At 34.5% G+C, this 21862-nt stretch overlaps 1 protein-coding gene across 3 annotated transcripts in view; it reads right to left on the bottom strand.

The window, feature by feature from the left end:
• The window catches only part of LOC150103262 (FH1/FH2 domain-containing protein 3-like), a 469484-nt gene extending 448606 nt beyond the window's left edge, over positions 1 to 20878 (bottom strand). For 2 of the 3 annotated variants that reach the window (XM_090397848.1, XM_090397849.1), the window contains exon 1: positions 20627 to 20878. In XM_090397848.1, coding sequence (XP_090253974.1) covers positions 20627 to 20647 — 21 coding nt within the window. In that variant the 5' untranslated portion in view covers positions 20648 to 20878. The remainder of the gene's footprint in view (positions 1 to 20626) is intronic. The other variant, XM_090397847.1, reaches the window with a different exon arrangement.
• Between the last annotated feature and the right edge of the window lie 984 nt (positions 20879 to 21862).

Here is a 21862-nt window from a genome sequence, read left to right as displayed (position 1 = left end):
GTGGGTGGGATTCAACTTAAAAAAAAAAATTAACGATATCATTTGTCAATTTTTATAGGTAGAATAACTGAATGTGCGGAACATTTTTAAAGATTATTTATGAAAGAAGCTTGTGATAGACAACGTACAATAATAACATTGTATGGTTCAAAGATAAATACTCGCTATTCGGCAAAGTCCAATCATTCTTTATGAAGTGAAATGTGATCTAATTCCTATCTGATATGAAGGCATAAAGCGTAAAATTCATTTAATGATGATATGTTTAAAGAAATATTTGTAAGTGTCAGCTACATACGCTTTACAATAGATTTAAGAGTATGGCAAGATACTCTTAACTGCAGTTTCCAAAATTTTTTCAGGGAAAATAAAATTACACATGGTAAAGGGGAGGGATAGGCGTACCATATTTTGTTTTTCAAAGTATAAAAAAAAACTCTTTCTCGTTCTGTATTAGCCCAAGAAAGAAAAATCTGCATTCTAAAAACAGTGCTGTCAACGTCTTTTTTTTTTTTTTTACACTTCCGTGACAACATAGGTTCTAGAAGCAGCCGGGGGGGTAAATGTACATAAACATCGAAGAATGTTTCCTCGAGCACGCGCATTTAGAGTATTTACTGACAGAAAGCCGTCAATTCAACATCATTCCATCGATCTGCACGCCTGATCGATACACAAGGGAGAGAAGTGTGAAGCGTGTATAACCGGAGCTTCTCTGTGTAGCAGATGTACAACCTGCCATTGGATTTTTGCGTCTCGCACTTCTAACCCAGAAGAGCTAGAGAGAGAGGGAGAGGCTCACAAAATCGTTAACATCTCCCTAGGTCAAGTTTTGTTCCATCGCTATCATTTCACAGATTTTTTGAAGGAAAAAAAAACTAAAAGAAAAAAAAAACAATCCTATCGGCTCAAATGGATAGTAACTACCCTACTAGAAGCATCTTAGAACATGGATTCAGATACTAAAGATAAAATAATAATAAATTGCACAATTCATTGCTTACAAATAAATTTTCCTTTCTTTTAAAAGTTCGGTCAAACAGTAGATTTTTTATTTTTAGAATTTGAGTTTTTATGAGAAAACAAATATCTTCTGCAATGAATTGTGCAATTTATTATTATTAAAAATTAAAACTAAAATACGAATTAATCAAATATAAATTAATAAATAAAAAATATCACGAGGTAGTAAAATGTGTATTTTTTACAACATATTTTTATTAGTTTACAAATCATGTTTCTTAATTGCATTTTAGTGTATTATGTTTAACCTGAAATTTTTGAAATATTTTTAACCTGAAATTATGCCTCCATAGCGCAACTGGAAGAGTGATGGGAGATCGAGCCTTCGAGTGGAAAGGATGTGAGTTCGATTCTCGTTATGAGGAGAGGGCTCAATCTTTATATGGGCTTCTTCAAGTGAAGGTGCGTTAGCCCTTCTTATACGGAGGTAGCAGGGTTTTTCTCCCGGAAACTCGGGTTTTTCATCCCAGAACAAAAATATTATTGGTAGTAGATGGCGTTATGTATAGATGGTGGATGAAGTAGCAGAGTATAATACCCTCCCTCGATGAGTCCTTTGGACTCCTTGAAGGTGTCACGTAATACTAATAATCGTAATAATTTTCTTCATTACAGTTTGAGGATTACACGAAATAAAATGCTGTAAATAAATAAGATTCAAAATAAAGTAAATTTTGCAAAATATTTTTCTGGTTCGGAAACCACCCTTCTATAGTATATTAGTATCATGGTTGTATTGAGATGGATCATCCGGAAGCGTGTACTCCAGAAAGAGAGAGAGAGAGCAACCATGAAACTTTTAAGCCACTTCAGACCTCCAATAAGTAGGGGGGGTTGAAACAAACCACTCCTGTTTACTGAAGGATGAAACTCAGCTATCATTCATTGAGTACATGAATGCTATATGCTTGTCCATCAAGGCTACAAATTAATTAGATCAATCTGTCTTCATCTTTCAGTAACTGTTTACGAACTTAACACTGGTATTGTGCTGATAACAGTTTATTAACACTTTTTCTTGTACCTGTCAGCCAACGCAGTTGATCGATAATTATGTAAAGATGTTTCGTATGTTTACACATGAGCGTAACTAACTAGTGTAAATTGGAAATTATGTTGTGGAACAACCGATATCTGTTTTATAATTTTTATCTATGGTCCTGATGTGGGGGGGGGGGGAGGGGTAAACGTAGCAATTCTCCAAGTCATTGTCTCCAGGTCTAAGTCATCAGTAATTCTCTAAATCAACTACAAGGCATATACCACACCGGTGTCGATTTTTTTAAAATCGACATTTCGGAGAGATTATGGTTATAGCAGAGACCCATTAGCAAGATAATGATTAAGTTCATCGATTGATTGGAAAGTAAAATGAAAAAAGTTACTATTACCATTGAGGCAGGAGAGTATTAGTTCTTGTTGATATGACCTTCCTTGTAAATCTCATTCAAAACTCTCAAATTTTACCAATAAGGTTTATTTTATACATTATACGAAATATATAAAATAATTAATAAAATACGCAATATGTATTTAGGTGATATTATTAATATCAAATGCAAAATTTTGGATCAAATTTTTATGTGATTGTAGTATTCGTAAAATCATGCATATCAGCATGTGTCACTAAATTGAAATGAATTTCAAGGCAGCTTAAATTGATGGAATTTGTCATTGCACATACACATTGTACTAGCCATAACTTCAGCTGAAAATAGTAGACAGAAATTAAAATCGGCATTTCGCATGAAATATGTGGTGAACTGGACCAATTATGTGACTTCAAACGAGAATACAATAAACCCTCGATTTTACGGACTTCAGATTTCATGGGCAAAATTTCCGGTCCGTATGTCACATGTGAAAATGAACACCCTGTTAATTTTAAAATGCTTTTAACCAATATTTGCTTATAATTAAATTAGCAGGTTGTTTTTTGTTATTAATTTCCTGTTATTTTAACAAATTTTGACGAAGAGGCCATTAAATGTTGGAAAAACACTGTAGTAATTTAGCCGACATTAATGAGTCACCGCTCATAAAACATGTTCGGCAAATGAAACAAACGACAACTGGGCGGTAAGCCACGCCCAGTTGTCATTTGTTTACTTGCGGTGAATGGTTTATGTACGTGTAAGTCTACTTTATTATATAACGGACTTTCGGATTACTCGCCCGAATTAGTCCTTATATCGAGGTTTTATTGTAATGATAAAAATAACTTCATTTTCTCGGTGTTCATCAGCAATGCTAACGATGTCAACAGCAAGCTGTCTGTCTAACAGATGCAAAATAAGTATATCTAAAATATCTATATAACAACTCGTAACATGAAAAAAGCATACAGTTCTAAAATAATAACAGTCTATACTGAAACTGAACGAATTTATCAAGGTATAAAGATTTAACTCCTTACCTATATTAAAAAAAAAACACCTATTTTATCAGTATTGCGTCTTTTTTTTAACAACCAAAAGACTTCTGATCTATCAAATATAACTACTCTCATATAAATAAAAAGCGACACCTGAAGTCAAAAATCAACCGCATTTATCGTTGACAGGAGACAACACCGCAATATGTCAAATTTAGTTAATAATCTTCGTCTATTGCTGAATTCATATTTCACTATCTATATAAATTTGCATTTTTTATATTCAAATAATTACTGAAATAAAATATAAAACACAGCGCCATCTTCTGACAGGCCAGAAGTTGTTTTAAGGAGAAAATGAAACGGTTTCGATAAGCGCAATTTTTCTTCCAATAAAATAAACTTTCTGTATGCTGGTTAAAGAAACTGAATAATGTATCCATTTTTGTTAGGACATATTTTTAGTAACAAGATTGCTACTTTTATGCTAAGCCTATAAACATATACCATTTAATTAAACATTCATAATTACGTTGTTAAGCATGCATAACTTTAGTTTTCATTATTGTTATTCACATACAAAAAAAAAAAAACCTTTTTAAATTATATTACCATCATATAATCAAGCCTGCTTATATAAAGTTATATATAAGCCTGCTTATCAATTATATAGCTATAAAGTTATACAATTGCATACGTGTTCGATAAAATTCACAAAACACAGAAATTGTGGTGTAGCTAACGCAGCCTGCAATGAAGCAGGAGAAATTTGGTTTGGTGCAGTACGATAGAATAAGAGTGAAATGAAATTAGGAGATCAGGAGAGAAATGTTGCGCAAGTTATGACGGACATTTAGTGGCGTAACTAGGGGGGGGGTCCTCCCCGGGAGGCACTTTTCACGTGAGACACAATTTTATTTTTCGACGATTATTTTATTTATGTTAACTTAGTAATTTTATTACTTAATTAATAATTAGTTTTTAACAACTATACGTACAACTAAAATAACATAAACATAGTGTTTTAATTTATTTCCCTATACGTCGTTTTGACTTTCTGTAATATTTTTGATGTGTATTGATAGGGGCGGCAAACTCAGGAATCGCCCCGAGCGGCAAAAGCTCTAGCTACACCACTGGGGACATTACATAGGAGTGTACAAGAATTAACAAAAAAGATCATATTATAAAAGTCAACAATATTTTCGAAAATATGATCACACAATATCAACAAATGCGATCCCCCTCTACCTGCGAAACAGGCCTGAAAGAGCTGTGCCATGCTTAATATACGGGTGTCTATAAAATTCTACGGAAACAAATCCCGATCTTCTATCAGAGCAGAGTTTAGCTCACCAAGTGACCGAGACGGTGGCTGTCCGCGTGGAATGCGATGCCCAAGGGCGTCCCACACGTTCGATCGATTTCAGCTTGGTGATCGTGCTGACCAAGGCAGTCGTTGGTTATCTTCGGTTGTAAAATACTCTCTTTACCACTTGAGCTCTGTGAGTAGTATCATTGTTATACATGAAATTAAAATCTACAAATCTGCACATAGGATTCGAAGATTTGTTCTCAGTCCCTCTGCGCAGTTACAGTGTCTCTATCACAAATATGAAGGGGGAGGTGAGAGTTTGATCATTATCAGCCATACACCAGAACACTTCCACCGTAAGTGTCCCTTTCTCCGATTTTAGACAGATGAAACTGCATTCTCTTGCTTCTCCAGATTAAACAACATCTAGAATATTTGTAAGCTAAACGATTCATAAGAAGATAGAGAATAGAAGTGTAACCCATTTGTCAGGGATCAAAGTCACATATTCATAACAGTTTCGATGAGTTTTGGGTTTTGATTTGTGGTTAATGGGATGCAAACCACTAGCTTACTTACGTAGAGTCGACTTTCCACTTGAATTGAGCCTTCGCAACACAGTCCGGCTGGAAGTGCTTTCATATGTGACTGCAGCAACCTCAAGAGACAGTTGGTGGTAGAACATAGTAGGGTTCTGTTACTGTTAAAGCCAAATAGCGGGCTGTTCTGGTTGACATAGCCCTCGGTTGGCTCTTCTTGTAATGGTTCCTGTTCTCCTGAATAATACCGAGACAACGCTTAGTGATATTTAAGCCAACATGTCATCTTTGCTTGCGACTGCCAAACAAGTCTTCCAACTGTTCGGCATCTCAAAGAATAATCTAAGCGATGATGACTTGCCATCTGGAAGGTGCTGGAGATGTGACTAACTTGCTAATGATGCCAGAAAAGTGGGAATGAAATGAATGAATGAATGTGGTTGCAACCCGTGCTCATAGGCATGAGTAATTTGCATTATTTGTAAATTACTCATGTGTGACAGATAGATTTCTATTGAATGCTCAGTATTTGCATGCTAGAATGTAAGTCATATTAAATATTCGCCCTCGGAGACGCTACTAAAAATAAAATATTCCCGATAAACATTTTGTTCAGTAAATTTTGCAGTGCAGTGTAGTCACTCATGTTAAAGTTTAAGGAGTGAAAATAGAATGAAAGAATTAAACACAGGTTTAAAGGTTCCAATATTTTCTCTCTCTTACACAAAGACATTATCTGGAATACAATGTGAGAATTGTAATAACGCGCACAAGGAACACAAAAAATAAGTGGAGGAAATTGACTACCGCGCAGGTAGCTGCATTCATAAATTGACCTATCATTACTCTCCTCCCAACAGTACGGTATCATAAAAATCTTCTTTAACATGGCCACTAACTTCAATTCTAACCAGACTTCTCTCATAGCCTTTCCTCGTCACCCTCCCTTCCTATTTAATGGATACAATGCCGGAAAATTTTCCATAGTACTTTTTTCCTCGTGCGTTTCACATCCCCTCAACATACAGATTACAGGAAAACTGTTACTGTTCCCTATATCTGGGGCACTTGAGAAAAATAGCTAGCATTTTAAAGAATTATAATCTCTCTCTCTCTCTCTCTCTCTCTCTCTCTACTGCTTCAAACTCTACTTGAAGCTAGCTACTCTCATAAGCTCTCTTAAAGATGAACTCTCTCCCCTCTCAATTAGAGGTATATACAACATTCATTGCCTTGGAACTTGTCTTATTGATGTTCAAACCGGAAGATCTGTTAATATCAATCTTGAAAAATGCAAGAAATGTATATCCGCCACCGATACAACTATAGTCAATCAGGTCTAGCAGACCACGAACCTTGTACAATATTAAGTTGGAAGAAACTACTACGCTTCATCGCGGCAAATACAAACATGGCTGACGTTTTTGTAATCAGAAGATTAAAAGAAATCTTTAAAAATATGGCTCCGTAATACTTCTCAAGATTTGGGAAAAAGAAAATCTGACTGTAGATGGAATTGGAATCCAGGTCCTTCCAGCTAAAGAACATAGTCGATATCGGCTGAGCTACGAAAGCACCCCCTTTAGAAATGGGTGCTTTCACAAGGTTTTTTTTTCAACTGAAGTGAGTTATTCGGTCTATATGGATAGGGCAGGCTTCTTCTTCAGAAAATAGGCAAATCAACCGGAGAACCCTGACTCAACACAACAAAATTGGTAACACAACTGGTAAGATGTCTCATTTTATGTACACACAGCTTAAATGTGTAATTACTGTTGATAATAACCACCATAATAATGCTCATGCTCTAAATTAAAAATTACTCATGCATTGCTATGTTTCGCAACGCATATTGCAAGTTCATATGACAATAACAGAAATTAACATTATCTGTGCTCATTAGTGACTTATGGGAGTTTATTATCTCTAATACTAATAACAAAGCATAACTGTTAAGCATATATTAATCATATTGGCCAGATGCCAGTAAAGATGTCATTAAATGAACTTCAAGGTACCATTAAAGTAAACTTTAAAATAATTTTAATATATTATCATCTTAACCAACTGCGTCCATTTTTTAAGGGCTATTACAGTCTCTTTTATTACAGTACGGAATTAGCAGTATCTATTCTTTACAAAAGACAGTTGTACCGAAGGAATCCAGACATTTTATTCTTTCAGCATGTTTCGCAATGTTGGAAAAGCTACAAGTAAACACAACAATTTATAGATGATTTTCCAGACGGAGGCTACCAGAGTGCTACTTGTCACCTTCGTATGGTTGATGAACTCGGAGAAAACGTAGTAATTCTAAAGACATCCCTAGTGGATGACTTGCCCTACATTAACAGATATTTCTGCCAAGTTTTGTCCGTGGGTGTAAAAATAAATGGAATACATTCAGACTATTAATTAGCCATGAGATTGGTTAAACTATTAATTTAGACACACATGTTAAGTTAATTTACTTACTTACTTGACTGCGTCTATTTATATCTCAACATTATCCGAAAAGCCTTCTGAATTCTTTTGTCGTTTCGATTTAAGTCAATATCTTAAATAATTTTAAATTATGCATATTTTGGCCACAAAGCGAAAATGAAAATTTTCAAGCAATGCGTCCACCTCCTCAAGACAAAAAAAAAATAATAATAAAAAAAATTCTTAACATCTCATAGTTATTTAAAATAACATTATGTTATTTTTAATAACTATCAGATGCAGCTGTTATTTTTATATCTTCGTCTATAATCATAATTTTATAAAGTAGTAGCAACTACAAATCTTCCTTAGCTCAGTGGTATCTATAATGTTCTTGAGGTTTGAATCCCGTCTGGGAACGCGAATCCAAGGTTCTATGCTAAAAATTTTATATGAGCTTGAAAGTGAATTAGTTGATTGATCTTGTACAGTGATGGAAGGGTTTTTCGTCCAGCAAAATAGAAAACTAGCCTTAAAATACATGCAAGTGAGAGTCATAAAAGTGTATCGCGATAAGATAAGTACATATCATAGTCTTAGATTTCTATGAAACCAAGTTACTTGTCTTTGTGACAAGTCGTTGAGCCTAACTCATAACTAGAGTCTAACTAGTCTTGCTGATAATAGCACTCTCTGCTCCATGCATCCTACCCATATGACAAGCCTTGAGGTACTCAAACATCTCTCACTTCAAGGTCATCTGCAACCAGTGCTCTAACCACCGACATGTACACCATCCTTCAATATGGTAATAACAGCTTAGCCACATTAACTGCTCTTTCAAAAGAATTTTGTCTCTTTAGCTTTCAAAAAGGCTGCAGTTATTCTCCTTTTACTTTTGATAATTCTCAGTCAAGACCAAATCGCTCTTCTTGGAGTGACTAACTCTCACCTTCCAAAATACTTGTCACCTTTTTCTTTTCTCAAGATGTTACTTTTCATCTGTGTAGCTACTAACTCTGCACACATTCCCAATTCGTCCAGCCTTGGAATACTCTTCTCACATTTGAATGGGGCACCTAAAACCTCTCTAAAATTTATTAATTCTGTTCAAAAGAAGGCAGTTCGGTTGGCTGACATTCCTCTTTTCAGTCAATGTTTCAAAGGCAGTCAATTTCTGCATTATGTCTCTTTCGATGACATTTCCATGGGTACTGTTCAGCAGAATTGGCATCCATCATGTGCTGCTCCATTTATTCTAAACCTACAGTAATTGGAGTAACAGCTACCGAATATCCTTCAACACAAGCAACAACAAGCGAACGTCCTTTTATAATTGAACTGTTGATTCACCGAACTTGATACTCCCATTCGTCTTTCATTTTATCTAGCTCAATTCTGAGGAATAGCTTTAATCATATAGCATTCTCCAAAGACTACAACCTCTTGTTGTTCAAAAAGAATATCAACAGATTACCTTGCTCTCGGCTGTAGCTCTCACAACGAATTTATTAGCTATAGGCCTTGCTGCCTCTGGTGTATAGGAGGGATACAAAAATACATCGATACATCATGCATTCACTTGAATCATGACAAAAAACAAGCTAGTGGAGACAATTTTTTTTACTTTCCGAGAGCTATCCATTTTATTAAAAATGACAACTCAGAGTAGTCGGAAAAATGCAAACAAAAAAGAGAAAACAAAAACAAAAAAAGATATTGCAGCAGTCTTGCTAAAAGGCACTTACTGTTTATAAAATGTAAGTAGCTCGAATAAGTATTTCTTTTTTTAATCTCTGATTCCATAAACAGGCACTACACATGTATAATCTTTGATTTCGTCGTCGTCTGAACAATTTAGGTATAGGCTTTTTTTATGTACTGTTCCTGCTCTGTAGATGAGGATCTTTCCATCTCAGTCTTGCATGCCCATGGTCTCTTCTTCCTTTAGGTATATATTCTAGTGCTAGTTTAGGAATCCTATTGTTATTCACTCTTTCTATGTGGTGTATCCAATTTTGCTGGAATTCTTCTATTTCTTGTATCTTTGAATTGTTTGAATAAAAGCCAAATACAGTAAAAAATATACAGTTTTTATGATAATGAAGTCCTCAATGCATGTGACCCTAGATTATGCACTCAATCGCATATATTTCCCAACTGGGATGATGCCAAAAAAGGCAGAAGCAAAACAACTGTATTCGAGGAATCATTTAACACTATTTTATGAGAACAATATTTCATAATTTTATGAAAACAAAATAGAATTTCGGAGAGGATTTCGACAAGGAATTCCTATTCCAAAATGCTTACATCAAGGTTAAGAGATCGAATAATTAAATAAATAAACAGACAGTGTAGGTACCCAATAGGGCTTTGTCATTATTAACTTCACTGCCTTGTCACTGAAAATGAATAATAAGAGCAATAAAACGAGCCATCTTTTGGAAATACAGACAAATCACAGACAAATTAGAATGGTGAAGAAGAGAGAGAGAGAGAGAGAGAGAGAGAGAGAGAGAGAGACGTTAGCTATGACTTGCTCTTCCCCCTACCGGATTTTCAGAGTTTATGTTAAAGGAACACGAGTTATTTTTAGAATAGATGAATGCCTCATTTGTACTACATATTGCTGGCTAAGTTACTCTACATTTCCTGAGGAAATCTTCAGATCTAGATTGAATGTTGACACGAGGTTGTTGACATGCGTTTTGAAAATCTTATTCAATGCACAAAATGACAGTCGACATTTCTAGAACACAAATTGAGTAAGTGGGTTACGTCTACACATTAGGAGAATCAAATGTTTTGTTGATTTGAGTTGGAATTTTGCGGTGGGCAAATAACTGGCAACTATGTATTTCTTATTTCACCCTTTGAATTTGCACTTTTGACGACATGATAACAAATAACATTCGTTTTGACTATTTTCACACGCTTACAAAATAAACACATGCGCATAGGCTTGTTATTTAGAGCAAAACAGGGTACTTCTTATGAAAACGAAAATTCTGAGAAAAGAAACGTGAATTATTATGAAAAGCTAATTATTAAGGGAAATGGTTGCTGCATTCATTTGAATTATGGCATTTTGTATTTTCCTAATTTTTTTTATTTTTTATTTTATTTTATTTTATTTTTTTATCAGAGACCTCCGGGTATACAATTTTAGACTTTGCGCAAGTGTGTAGCTGTTTGGATACAAATAATGTATTTTGATCATTAGTCGTTTAGTTTTTGCTATTCTTTGCTTACTTAGTTGCATTTGGTTACATGTTGAACTGGATAATTCGGTGTATGCAAATATTTATTTTAAATTTATTTTAAACATAATTGTTCTTAGGCGAACTCACGCAGAACTGTAAGTAGAGAGAATCAAAATTTTTTTTTGAAGATTTGTATCACTTCATTTATGTCATAGATGTCTTCCCAAAGCATCATCTTGCTGCAATACAAACTAAATCATTACTCCACGTTTATCGAAGCCTCCGTAGCTTAGTCGGTTTCAGTGATGCTTTAATTAGGACTTTTCAAGTTGAAGGTGAGTTAGCCATATAGAAGGTTTCGTCTCCTGGAAACTCGATTTTTCATCCAGTAAAACAGGCAAATTTCATAGAAAGAACAAAATCCATTTAATTTACAGCCATAGTAGAATAAAGCAGATAGGAGTAAGTGTCTTATCATAAGCAGTATTGGCTATCCTAAGAAGCCAAGTTACTTGGCCGCGACAAGCCATTGAGCCTAACACGAAAAGGAGTGGGATCCACATTTATCAATAAGGTCATGGCAGTGGTTTTGTAAAAAAAAAGGTATAGATAGTCTCTGCGCACAATTGGAAAGAGTGGTAGAACATCAGAATGCATAACTAGAATAACTAGAATATTAAGATCAGGCAATCTTAACGTGTCCATCGACTGTCGGCAAACTTTCTCTCCTCAGACAACATCAAATTAAATTTGTTATCACATGCTGGTGTTTATTATATTCCCTAGTAGAGATGTTTTTTTTTGTTACTGGAGGAGTGGAACATTAGCTGGTAATTTGTTACCATGAGAGCAACAAGATTATATCCACTATTTGGAATTCAGGCTTGGAGGACGACGTCTCCTCTCCATCTATAGGATAAGGGATGAACTTACGGCCCATAAAAGTAGCTTTCTCATGAAAAGACTGTAAAAAGGCTGTGTCTTATACACAATTCGTCATTCTGTTATGTATTTGCTATCTTGCAATTAATTTTAACGATTAAAAAAAATATTCCTCCTCACAGCGTTCTGGTAATTCCTCTTCAACCTTGGAACTTCTTTGTCTAACTCTTCGTGGGTGGCTTTTGATGTGCGTTTGAATATTTTTAGTATTCACTGCTAATGACATTTTAATTGATAATTTGTTCGAAATTTTTATTTATTACTTGTTTAGCTCAGTGGATGTGGCGTTTGCACGCCATGGCGCTTGGCCGCACGAAGGAAAACTTGGTTTCGAGTCTAGTCGGCGACTAGAGGAAATTTTTCTAAGCCTTTTTTCGACCGGTTCCCGAGTTAGTCGATCTCTGGCACGGGCAAGCAGGTTTTTCCTTCCGGAAACTCGGGTTTTTCGTCCTGTAAACTCAAGAAAATCGACCGTAGAATCCACATTATTTCAGACATTAAATATATTGTGTTAAGGTTAGGGACCACGAGATGGCGGCACATTTGAGCCGTCTCTCTTCACTGTGTACCGCTTAATTAGTGATAGCCTTGGGCCATCTATCTCTGATTGGTACCAGTGGAGATTGAACTGCCCACTCGGTCTCCAAAAAAAAAAAAAGAAGTTAGATAGGGCTAAATGGCCTCGCCTACTCCTCCCCGTATACGGGAATAAAAAGCCGTTAGCTGATTTTTTTTTTTTTTTTTGATTTTTGATTGTTTTACCCCTTGGGTTTCAGTTCCTTAAATTGTCATTGAAATGAAAACCGAATTCAATTAATTTTATTATACTTAATTATGACCATTCAGGAATGCTATTGCTATGTTAGTCTGATAATTTCATCATTTGTGAATCATCACTAAAATTAACGAGTTAAAACTGTGATAAAAACGTTTGTTTGTATTTATGTTAACATTTACACCAAATCTTGTTAATTAACACAAAACTGGAAAGTTTAAATCTAATTCCCTTATTAATGTATAATAATAATCCATGGAATATCAATCTTTTAATTTTCTTTTAAATAGAGAATAACATCTTCAGAAGCAAATGTTAATCGATCAGTTTGCCAATGGATAATATTTCATTTCACTAGTATCTTTTCTGCTAAATACCTTAAGAATAAATTTTTCGAATAGAACAAAGAATATTCATCTAGATTTTGTGATCACCATAATCGTTTTCTGGTATTTACCATAAGCATTGTATGCCAAATATCATGACAGTCTAAATATACCATGAAGATTTATGTAGATCTGCATCATTATATATCCGATCACTCTCAAAAGTACTACCAGATATTACACAGCCCACTACAATTAGTATTCCGCAACCCAGTTTCCTATGAACAACGTTCTTCCAAATTTATGTTATCTGTCAGATGTTTGGTCAATTTTCACATTTCATTCTCCCAAAGTACTCCTATGAAAATCGGCCTACCTGGCATTTTATCATCCTCTATCTTTTTTCCTGCTTTTTTCCCCTTTCAAAGGCTTGTTTTGCAAATATTTTCTCTCATAAAAGATTAGCATAAAGATTACACTATCAGTAGTGCTTATAGTCCTTTACATCCTCCAATCTTCCGAATCCTCGACTTTTGTAATCTTAGTTTTATAAGAATAAAATAGTCTTATAAAAATAAAGATTACACTCATCTACAATCGTACCATTTCAGAAGAGCATAATATCCTCGAACTCTTTTCTTGTATCTTCATTTTAACATGATTCTGTCATGCATGAAAGCTGTTCATCCCTTTGGTTTTCTTTGATCATCTGTTTCATTTCGATCCCAACTTGCCAATCTGCAAGTTAAAATGGGTTGGAACATTGTTTTGTAAATTACTTAATTTCAAAGAGCCATGCGTACCTTGTGTAACTTTGAGCTAAAGCTTTTGTTTCCATAGCGTTCGGCTGCCAGAAGAAAGATCACTATACAGGTTTGATTCTAGTCGCCAACTAGAATTCTTCTGGTCCTTTTTTTCTTGTCCGTTCCGAGTTAGTCAATTTTTGGTTCAGGCATGTTTTTAATCCCGTAACTCAGAAAAAAAAACACTGTCTTAGAATCACACTGTTTCAGACAATAATATGCCAATTACAGTTTAGGAATATTTCCACACCTTTTTGCTTTTTTTTGTAATCTTTATGTATATAAAATCGAATCACGCTTCACTTTACACCGAGTATTCGTTTGTTGTTTATTTTCGTTTATTCTTGATTACCATCTTTATATCTTATATATTATTAAAAAGAGAACGATTGTTAGAAATATTTCTTTTATATATATGTCTTCTTTTCTTGTTAAAAATATAAATATGATTATAAATATTTTACCAAAAAATTGACCAAAAGATTGAAAATTAAAAAGATTGACCAAAAGACCAAAAATTGACTCTTTTGGTAAAATATAAATATTTTACCAAAAGAGTTTTAAACTTTGCTTTATTGAAAAAAAATATTTCGAGATAATTTTTAAAATTCGTTTCAAATTATAAATACGGTTAACTCTAAGTGATAGTAAATGATTTTTTTCTTAATAAATAATTCGACAATCGGAAAGTTGGAGCTCTGTTGATTTAATACCATGGACAAAGTGAAAATTAGTGATCTTTTTCACTTAAAAAATTAGCAGAATGAATTCGGAGTTGAACAGCAATGGGATGATGGTTGATTGTTGTACTTTTAACAAAAGTTAAAAGATAATGGTGGAATTCCACTTTCGAAGAGCCTGGATTCACGAACTTGTTCTTCAGCCATGATTTAAATTACAGCTGAAGAACTGTCTCTGAATCTAGGCTACCATTTAAGGTACACGAAAGTGGATGTTTTAAAAATTTTGTTTTATTTATGGATTATAAACAATTTCTTTGCTGATAATAAGGTAATATAATTCTCAAGAACCCTAAAGGCTTACACCAAATTAAATCCTTTGGCTCTGTACTTTAGTATTTGATTATGCACCTACCGAGAGTTCACTTATGATGAATTTAATTTTCTGATATACGTGTTGGATCGCAATGGTTTTGAACAGAGGATTTCTGTCTAGTCTCTTATGTGAACCAACAACACCTTTCAAGCTAATGAAACCTAATTTAAGCACTGGTAAAAGGCAAACATACGCGCGAGGTCAGAGCTCGTGTCTTTTAAGTAGTGCATACCAAGGCAATTCAGGTGCCAAAAGTTATATTCTCATTAGTTCTCCGGTAAATTTCTAAGCTTTTAAATTTCTTTCTATATTTAGCTACAAAACAGGGATGGATCCATAATATTCTCTATTTCATTATACTGCACTCTACGTTTGCACTGTTTTTCTTTCTCGTTTGATCAACCCTTTGAACTTCTTACAATGATTAAAGCTCACGTTCGTCTTCTTTTTTAGTAAGAGCGGCAGAGAATATCATTGAGATGGAGAAAGATAAGCGAAATAGAGCTTAACATATAGGTGTTTCGTAATTAATTGAGATTTGGTGAGAATGAAATTACAGCGAGTGTCAATATATCGTGTTGACTATGCTTCCGGCTGGTTTGTCTGTTTTGCTAAAGGAGTTTTTTAAAGACCTTTACTAAAACGCACCTATTGTCTATGAATGAGCCCTTGCGGTCTTCTTACTACACTAACTCGTCTTCAGCTAAATAGTACATATAAAGTTCTTTGAATTCAAGACGAGATTCGAACCCCTTTCTAGATGGTGACTGTGCTATCTAGTCGCAAATTCGTTGAGAAATCCAAATGACACTAAAACACTTTGCTATAGAACTGTAGAAAAAAATAATAATCGATAAGCTGACTTTTAAATACACATTAAAAGTTAGGCACAGTTAGCACAACTGTCGTTAAGCGTATTTGAGAATCTGTGAATTAAATTATTCCACTTGTAACTAATACAAATAATTATTATTATTTTAGGTTTATGTTAGTTTTATTTGCTTTTTTTAAAAAAAAAAATTAAAGCCATGAAAAACTTAACAGATTTGTTTAACTGATTTAAGCCTCTTAGTCTACAACATAACGGCCTTCTCCAAGATGGAGAGAAAGTGTTATTTTAAGGTTAGAATAACACTTAAATATTTATTTAGTACACATGCGGAAGCACTAAAGGTTTAAGTCCAGGATTAAGATGTTTTCTGTCACAGCAAATGCTTTCGAAGTTTATATTCACTGCTTCCAGTCATGAACGGCTTGTTTTAAAATCCCTGCTATCTTTACTCTATCTCTGATAATTTTTTATTCTATTTTAACTCCTTCAAGCATTTTTTTCACTGATATATTTCCACGTGCCCTTGCTTAATTCACAAATTTTACAAATTTACAGTAAAAAGATTGCAAATGCTTATGACTATCTACAACCTCCTTAAATTTTCATGTTCTTACTACTGTATTTTTCAATGGAGAGCATTACAGGAGAAAAATTTCTTCATATGTGAATATCTGTAGTTGTGCTGTTTTAGAGATTTAAGCCTTTAAAACTAATATTCATGAATGAATGTTAGTTTTAAAGGAGAGATGCAGAAGGAACGGATGAACAAAAAAAAAGTTTGGTGAGTTTGAAGTTAAACGGTGCATAGATGAAGAACAGATACTTTTTGTATTTTCACAGGTTTTTTAGAAAAGGAAGAGAATTTTAAAATTCTGGTTAAGATGAACAATAGATGTAGACATATCTGTGGAAAAGATGAGCAGAAGAATTTAATGTTGAGGTGAAGCAACTAAATTCTGTCACAGGATTCACAGAAATGAAGACAGTATTCACCAGTGAATGCTATCTACAAATTATCTACTGTGTGTGTGTGTGTGTGTGTGTGTGTGTGTGTCTGTCAGCTGACGAGGGTCAATTTACCTAAACTCTCTTCTTAATAGAATTAAGAAATTTTAAGATTTTAGGGTGATCGCGAAATGCAGAAAGAATACTCTAATAGTAGAGCTGATTTCAGTTTTCACAAAGCAAACAATGATTCAGAATAGTTATAGATAATTGAATTTAACAATTAATGCCAAGAGATCTTTTATGAGTCGTTTATTCCACGTGTTTCCCGTAGCATATTACACTTACTGGAATGTCACGGTCAATTAACTTGGCTTCTTTGAAACCTGATTAATCTTCTAACAGGTCGGTTAATCCTGCAAAGAAAGTATTGTATGTCTGCATATCGCGTGTATTCTGGGAGGTTTGCCTGTTTTTGCGGGATTAAAAAAGTCGAGTTTCGGGGATGGGGAAAAAACCCTTCCGCATCGTATGAGACCTGTTGACTTACCTTCAGTTGAAAGCCCCGATAAAGGTTTTTCAAGACCTAGACGAGATTCGAATCCACGCCTTTCTAAACAAACGGCTTTGTCTATACTGATTGACCTACGGAGACTCTACAGTTGCATTTTAATACAGTAAATAAAATATAAAATAAAGATGGGAACAAAGAACAAAAGGATAGCGAAGAAAATGGAAAGAATCACATGAATGTCGAAATATTTTTTTATTAGAAATGAAGTTTATGGACACTAAGTCATAGAGGAGTCTAAAAAATCTTTAAAAAATTAAAATAATGAATCGGCCCTCGCTTAGTTGAAATACTAAATATATAAATAACTAACTTCATCAGAAATAAATCTGATTTAACAAAATATTGGAACTGATAGTAATGTATTTCCCGTACGAAGAATCCCTGTAGCTCAGTCGGCATAGACGAAACCCTTTGGATGGAAACACCTAGGTTTGAATTCCGTCTAAGACACGAACTATTATTACGGATTTTCAACTAAAGGTGAGTTATCCGGTCTCATACGGAATTCTCAAGATTTTTTTCCTCCCGAAAACTGGGGTTTTTCGTCCCGCAACCAGACAAACCGACTAATAGAACACACGAAATTTACAGACAAAAAAATACTCATAGGCATAGGGCTAAATTATGACAACGAAATCCAAGGATGCTCGGAAGGTCGTGGGCGCTCAAGTGCCTGTTAGAGCCACTGATGGTGATGAAGTATTTCCAGTACGGTGTTACATCTCCTGCTGTTCATTGATTCAAAATTACTTCATAAATTTGTACCTTGTTTCTAACCGTATTCAATATCTCCATTTTTGTCGTGTGTGTGTGTGTGTGTGTGTGTGTGTGTGTGTGTGTGTGTGTGTGTGTGTGTGTGTGTGTGTGTGTGTGTGTGTGTGTGTGTGTGTGTGTGTGTGTGTGTGTGTGTGTGTGTGTGTCATTCCGCTTAATAAAAATGCGAATCATCTTCACGGAATACTTCACTTCATTTGGTCGTGAACACAGCATGGCAGCTCTAACTTGACGAATTTTGATGAAATATAAAAGTTTTTTTAACTTAATTTGTTCAACCCATTTTCAGCTTTCGTTTTCAACTGACAATAAACGAATTTTCATACATAAACATGATCCTATTTTATGAAATGATTGAACATTATATGAAACTTTATTATGTGAGAAATAGCCAAAGCATTCTATTATTGAAATATTTATTTATGTTATATGAAACCATGAATTCGCATGTTGTACCATCAGCCCGGGAGTTCTTAACATTTGAGTTGTTAAACGATGACGCTGAGTTAAACAACATTCACAAGAGATTAGAGAAAGGTTGGTTATAAATGGCTTACTTATCTAGCTAACTATTTTTATTGCTGAGCTACGTCTTTTAGTTGTGGGCTAGAAATTCGGCTTTCCTGTTTGAGGAAAGGAAAACAATTTTTTCCAGAATATTCTCTGCTGATGGATTAACTCGGAAAAAAACTTAGAAAATGTACCACCAACACGAAAGTTTCTTTGTTATGATTTTTGGATCGTTTCCATATTTCTATATATAACTGGGAAGAAAATAAAAAGTCGCACAATTCTCATTACGCATACAAATTCTAATAACATGAATATGAGAATTATTTGGAGAGTTTGTTAAATATATACCACGAAAGGGAGGAGCAAAAGAAGAAGGAAAAGATGACGTATCTCTTTATATGATAAATCATTGCAATGCTTTTCGTAAATATTCTCTTCCTGCAAGTTAAATTTACTAGCCTTTTATTCCAGTATAATACGCTATTAGTTTTAGACGAAGTGCATTAGATGAAAAGCATTCACTATATAAAGACCGACTTAAAAGAGATTATTTTTAGGGCGCGTTTGGATTACCTAAAAATACAATTGAGCAATTTTAAATTCTGTTAAAATAGGACAATAACAACTACCAATTTACAGGAAGACCAAAATACATTTTTCACTGTGCCAGCAATGCATGCAGTGAAGTTATCATAGACTGCTGAGATTTTTAATCAGCAAACGTAATGTTGTCTTCTTACCTTTTGTTTATTAAATAACAGTTCTTAATTAACATATTTCAATCGTAAACACGCCTGCTGTGTTACGTTGCGTATATAGTTCTCAAATTGATTCTTATTCTGACAGTTTTCCAGAGAAAATTGTCTTGCACAGAAATACTTAACATATCTTATGCACCCGACAATTAGCTTTTTTGAACAGATTTATTCTCGGTTTAATCAGAAAAACTCGCAACAAATTTTTTTTTTGTCAAGTTGTTCGTCTTATTAAAGGTAGTTTTTAGTTTTATATTTACATCTATGGCTATTACTTCTCTAAGCACTTAGTGGATGGTTAGCAAATTTTCAGAAACACGGACTACAAAATTGCAATACATAATGAGTGTGATATCTGAAATAAAGACATTCAGAAAGCGCCTATATGCTCGCTGTTTTATAACAAGACAGAACAACTTGTTCCTAACATTTAGATCTGCTCAAAGAATGGAATGTTGGTGTGTTTATACATATATCATACACAGATTGTCGTATTTTCATGGCTTACTTTATTTTCCTATAGATCTGTTCAGTGGCGCACCCAGGGAGGTGGCCAAGGGGCCCTGGCCCCTCAAAAGAAAAAGGAAAAACACTAGAAAATTTTCCAAAAATCGTTTCCTAATTAAAATTTATTTATTTTTTATTTATGTTGTGTCGTGTCTTCTATTTCTGTATTACTTATGAATTAACGATCACTGTAGATGCTCAGTCATAGGTTGTATGCGATGCGTAGTGTGTATTCTCAAATCGTCTACTCAACTCGCCCACCCCCCCACCCCAAGATTAAATCCTGAGTGCACTACTGGATCTGTTCAAAGGCGCAATATGTTTCAACTCAATAATTATTTTTATAAACTGCATCTTCATAAATATTTCAATCCTTTTATTTCTAGAGTTTCTTACTAACACAGTGAATCTAGTTTCTTATTTAATACTAGAAAACGTTGCTGTATTTGTTTTAAAAAAATCAATAGTAGTAATACTTTTTTTGTAATGAAATCGCACAGTCTTCTTTAACTCTTTTCTCCCATGAGAAGTCGCTTTCGTTACTTTTAACAGTCTACCATTTCCCATTATTTTCATTATCGCCTATAAACTAAAATGCCAATTATCTTGATTTCTGGTAAGTATTGATGTTAAGTACGTAATGGACGTAATTGATGTTTGTGTAATGGTCATTAAAAATATTTCCGAGAAAGCGAATTAAGAAAACTAACATCATTGGGTACTGCTGAAGATCATAAAATAACTCGCACTGGCTGTGAATGGATGATGGAGTCAACTAATTACCAGAATTAGCCATTGGAAAAAAAAAAGAAAAAAAAGAAGAAAAAAAAAAAGAAACCAGTGATACTAGATACTCATTAGGAAGCGTATGGATTATATTCCAACGAGCGAAAAATGTCAATATAAGAAATAAGAAAAGCAACAGAAGATAAACAGTACTTACATAGGTTCCGTAGTGTGACATTGTCCAACTTGTCAGCTAGGCCATAACTACGTGAGAATGTCCATCACGAACCGCACTGCTCTCAAAACTCTCTTGTTTTTTTACATCATTTTCCGTGACAATAAACTGTACCAAACCAATGAAAAGTACGACATCCATGCATTTTTCGTGCTTATGCCAACAAAATTGTCACTGGAAAATTATCTTACGATTATGCGGACTACACGTGTAAGACGCGCGCCTTTGGCACACGGGAGGATGTTAAGCAATAGTTACCCTTACGAGATCACGAGCCATTGTCCTACCCGCTGGTGAGGTCTCGGGTGTGCTGTGTGCCCCACCTCTAATTTTAGACCGGATGTCTCATGCCGCAGTGTTTCGTCGTTCACTTTGCACTTTGCACGTGTTGAAGTACATGACGCAAGCGGTGACGTTTCACGGATGAAAACAAACTGTTTCAAGCATAACAAGTGCCTCACACTAATTGTCCCAAGCAATAATGTGCAAGTACGAATAGTAATAGTTCGTACAGTAAGAGCAAGTGAATGTATAGCTTTAATTGTAGCTTTGGGGAGAGACAGTGGAAGCAGCTGCATCATTACTGGAAAACATGTTACACGCATAACACTTCAGTTCAAATTTACTATGATGGAACTTAAATTATGATTTTTTTTTTTTTAAATTCATGTTTTAACATCGTGGTGAAAGTTGTTTTTCTTCTTCTTCTTCTTCTTCTTCTTCTTCTCTCTCTCTCCCATATCTTCTTTTTCCTTTACTGCATCTCTCTCTCTCTCTCTCTCTCTCTCTCTGTGTGTGTCTTCCTCTCTTGTTCTTTCTGTCTTTTCCATCACATTTTTTTCCTTTTGCAGTTTTTCTGTTTGCTTCTACCTTTTTTCCTTCGTTTCTTTCTCTTTCTCTCTCTCTCTCTCTCTCTCTCTCTCTCTTGCTCTTTCTATCTTTCCCATCACTTTTTTTCCTTTTGCAGTTTTTCTGTTTGCTTCTTTTTTTCTTCGTTTCTTTCTTTCTTTCTTTGTCTCTTGCTCTTTCTGTCCTTCCCAATCACTTTTTTTCCCCTTTTGCAATTTTTCTATTTGTTTCTTTCTTTATTTCTTCGTTTATTTATTTATTCGTTTCTTTCTCTCTCTCTCTCTCTCTCTCTCTCTATCTCTTGCAGTTTTCTATTTCTTTCTTTCTTCATTTTTTCTCTCTATGGCAATCTTTTTTTCTTTCTCTTCA

This window comes from Typopeltis vanoorti, chromosome 9 (genome assembly GCF_054136105.1).
Source record: "Typopeltis vanoorti isolate ZY-2024b chromosome 9, IOZ_Tvanoo_1.0, whole genome shotgun sequence".
Taxonomy (NCBI): Eukaryota; Metazoa; Arthropoda; class Arachnida; order Uropygi; family Thelyphonidae; genus Typopeltis; species Typopeltis vanoorti.
Note: the sequence above shows the minus strand (reverse complement) of the source record. Positions and strands in the feature narration are given on the sequence as shown.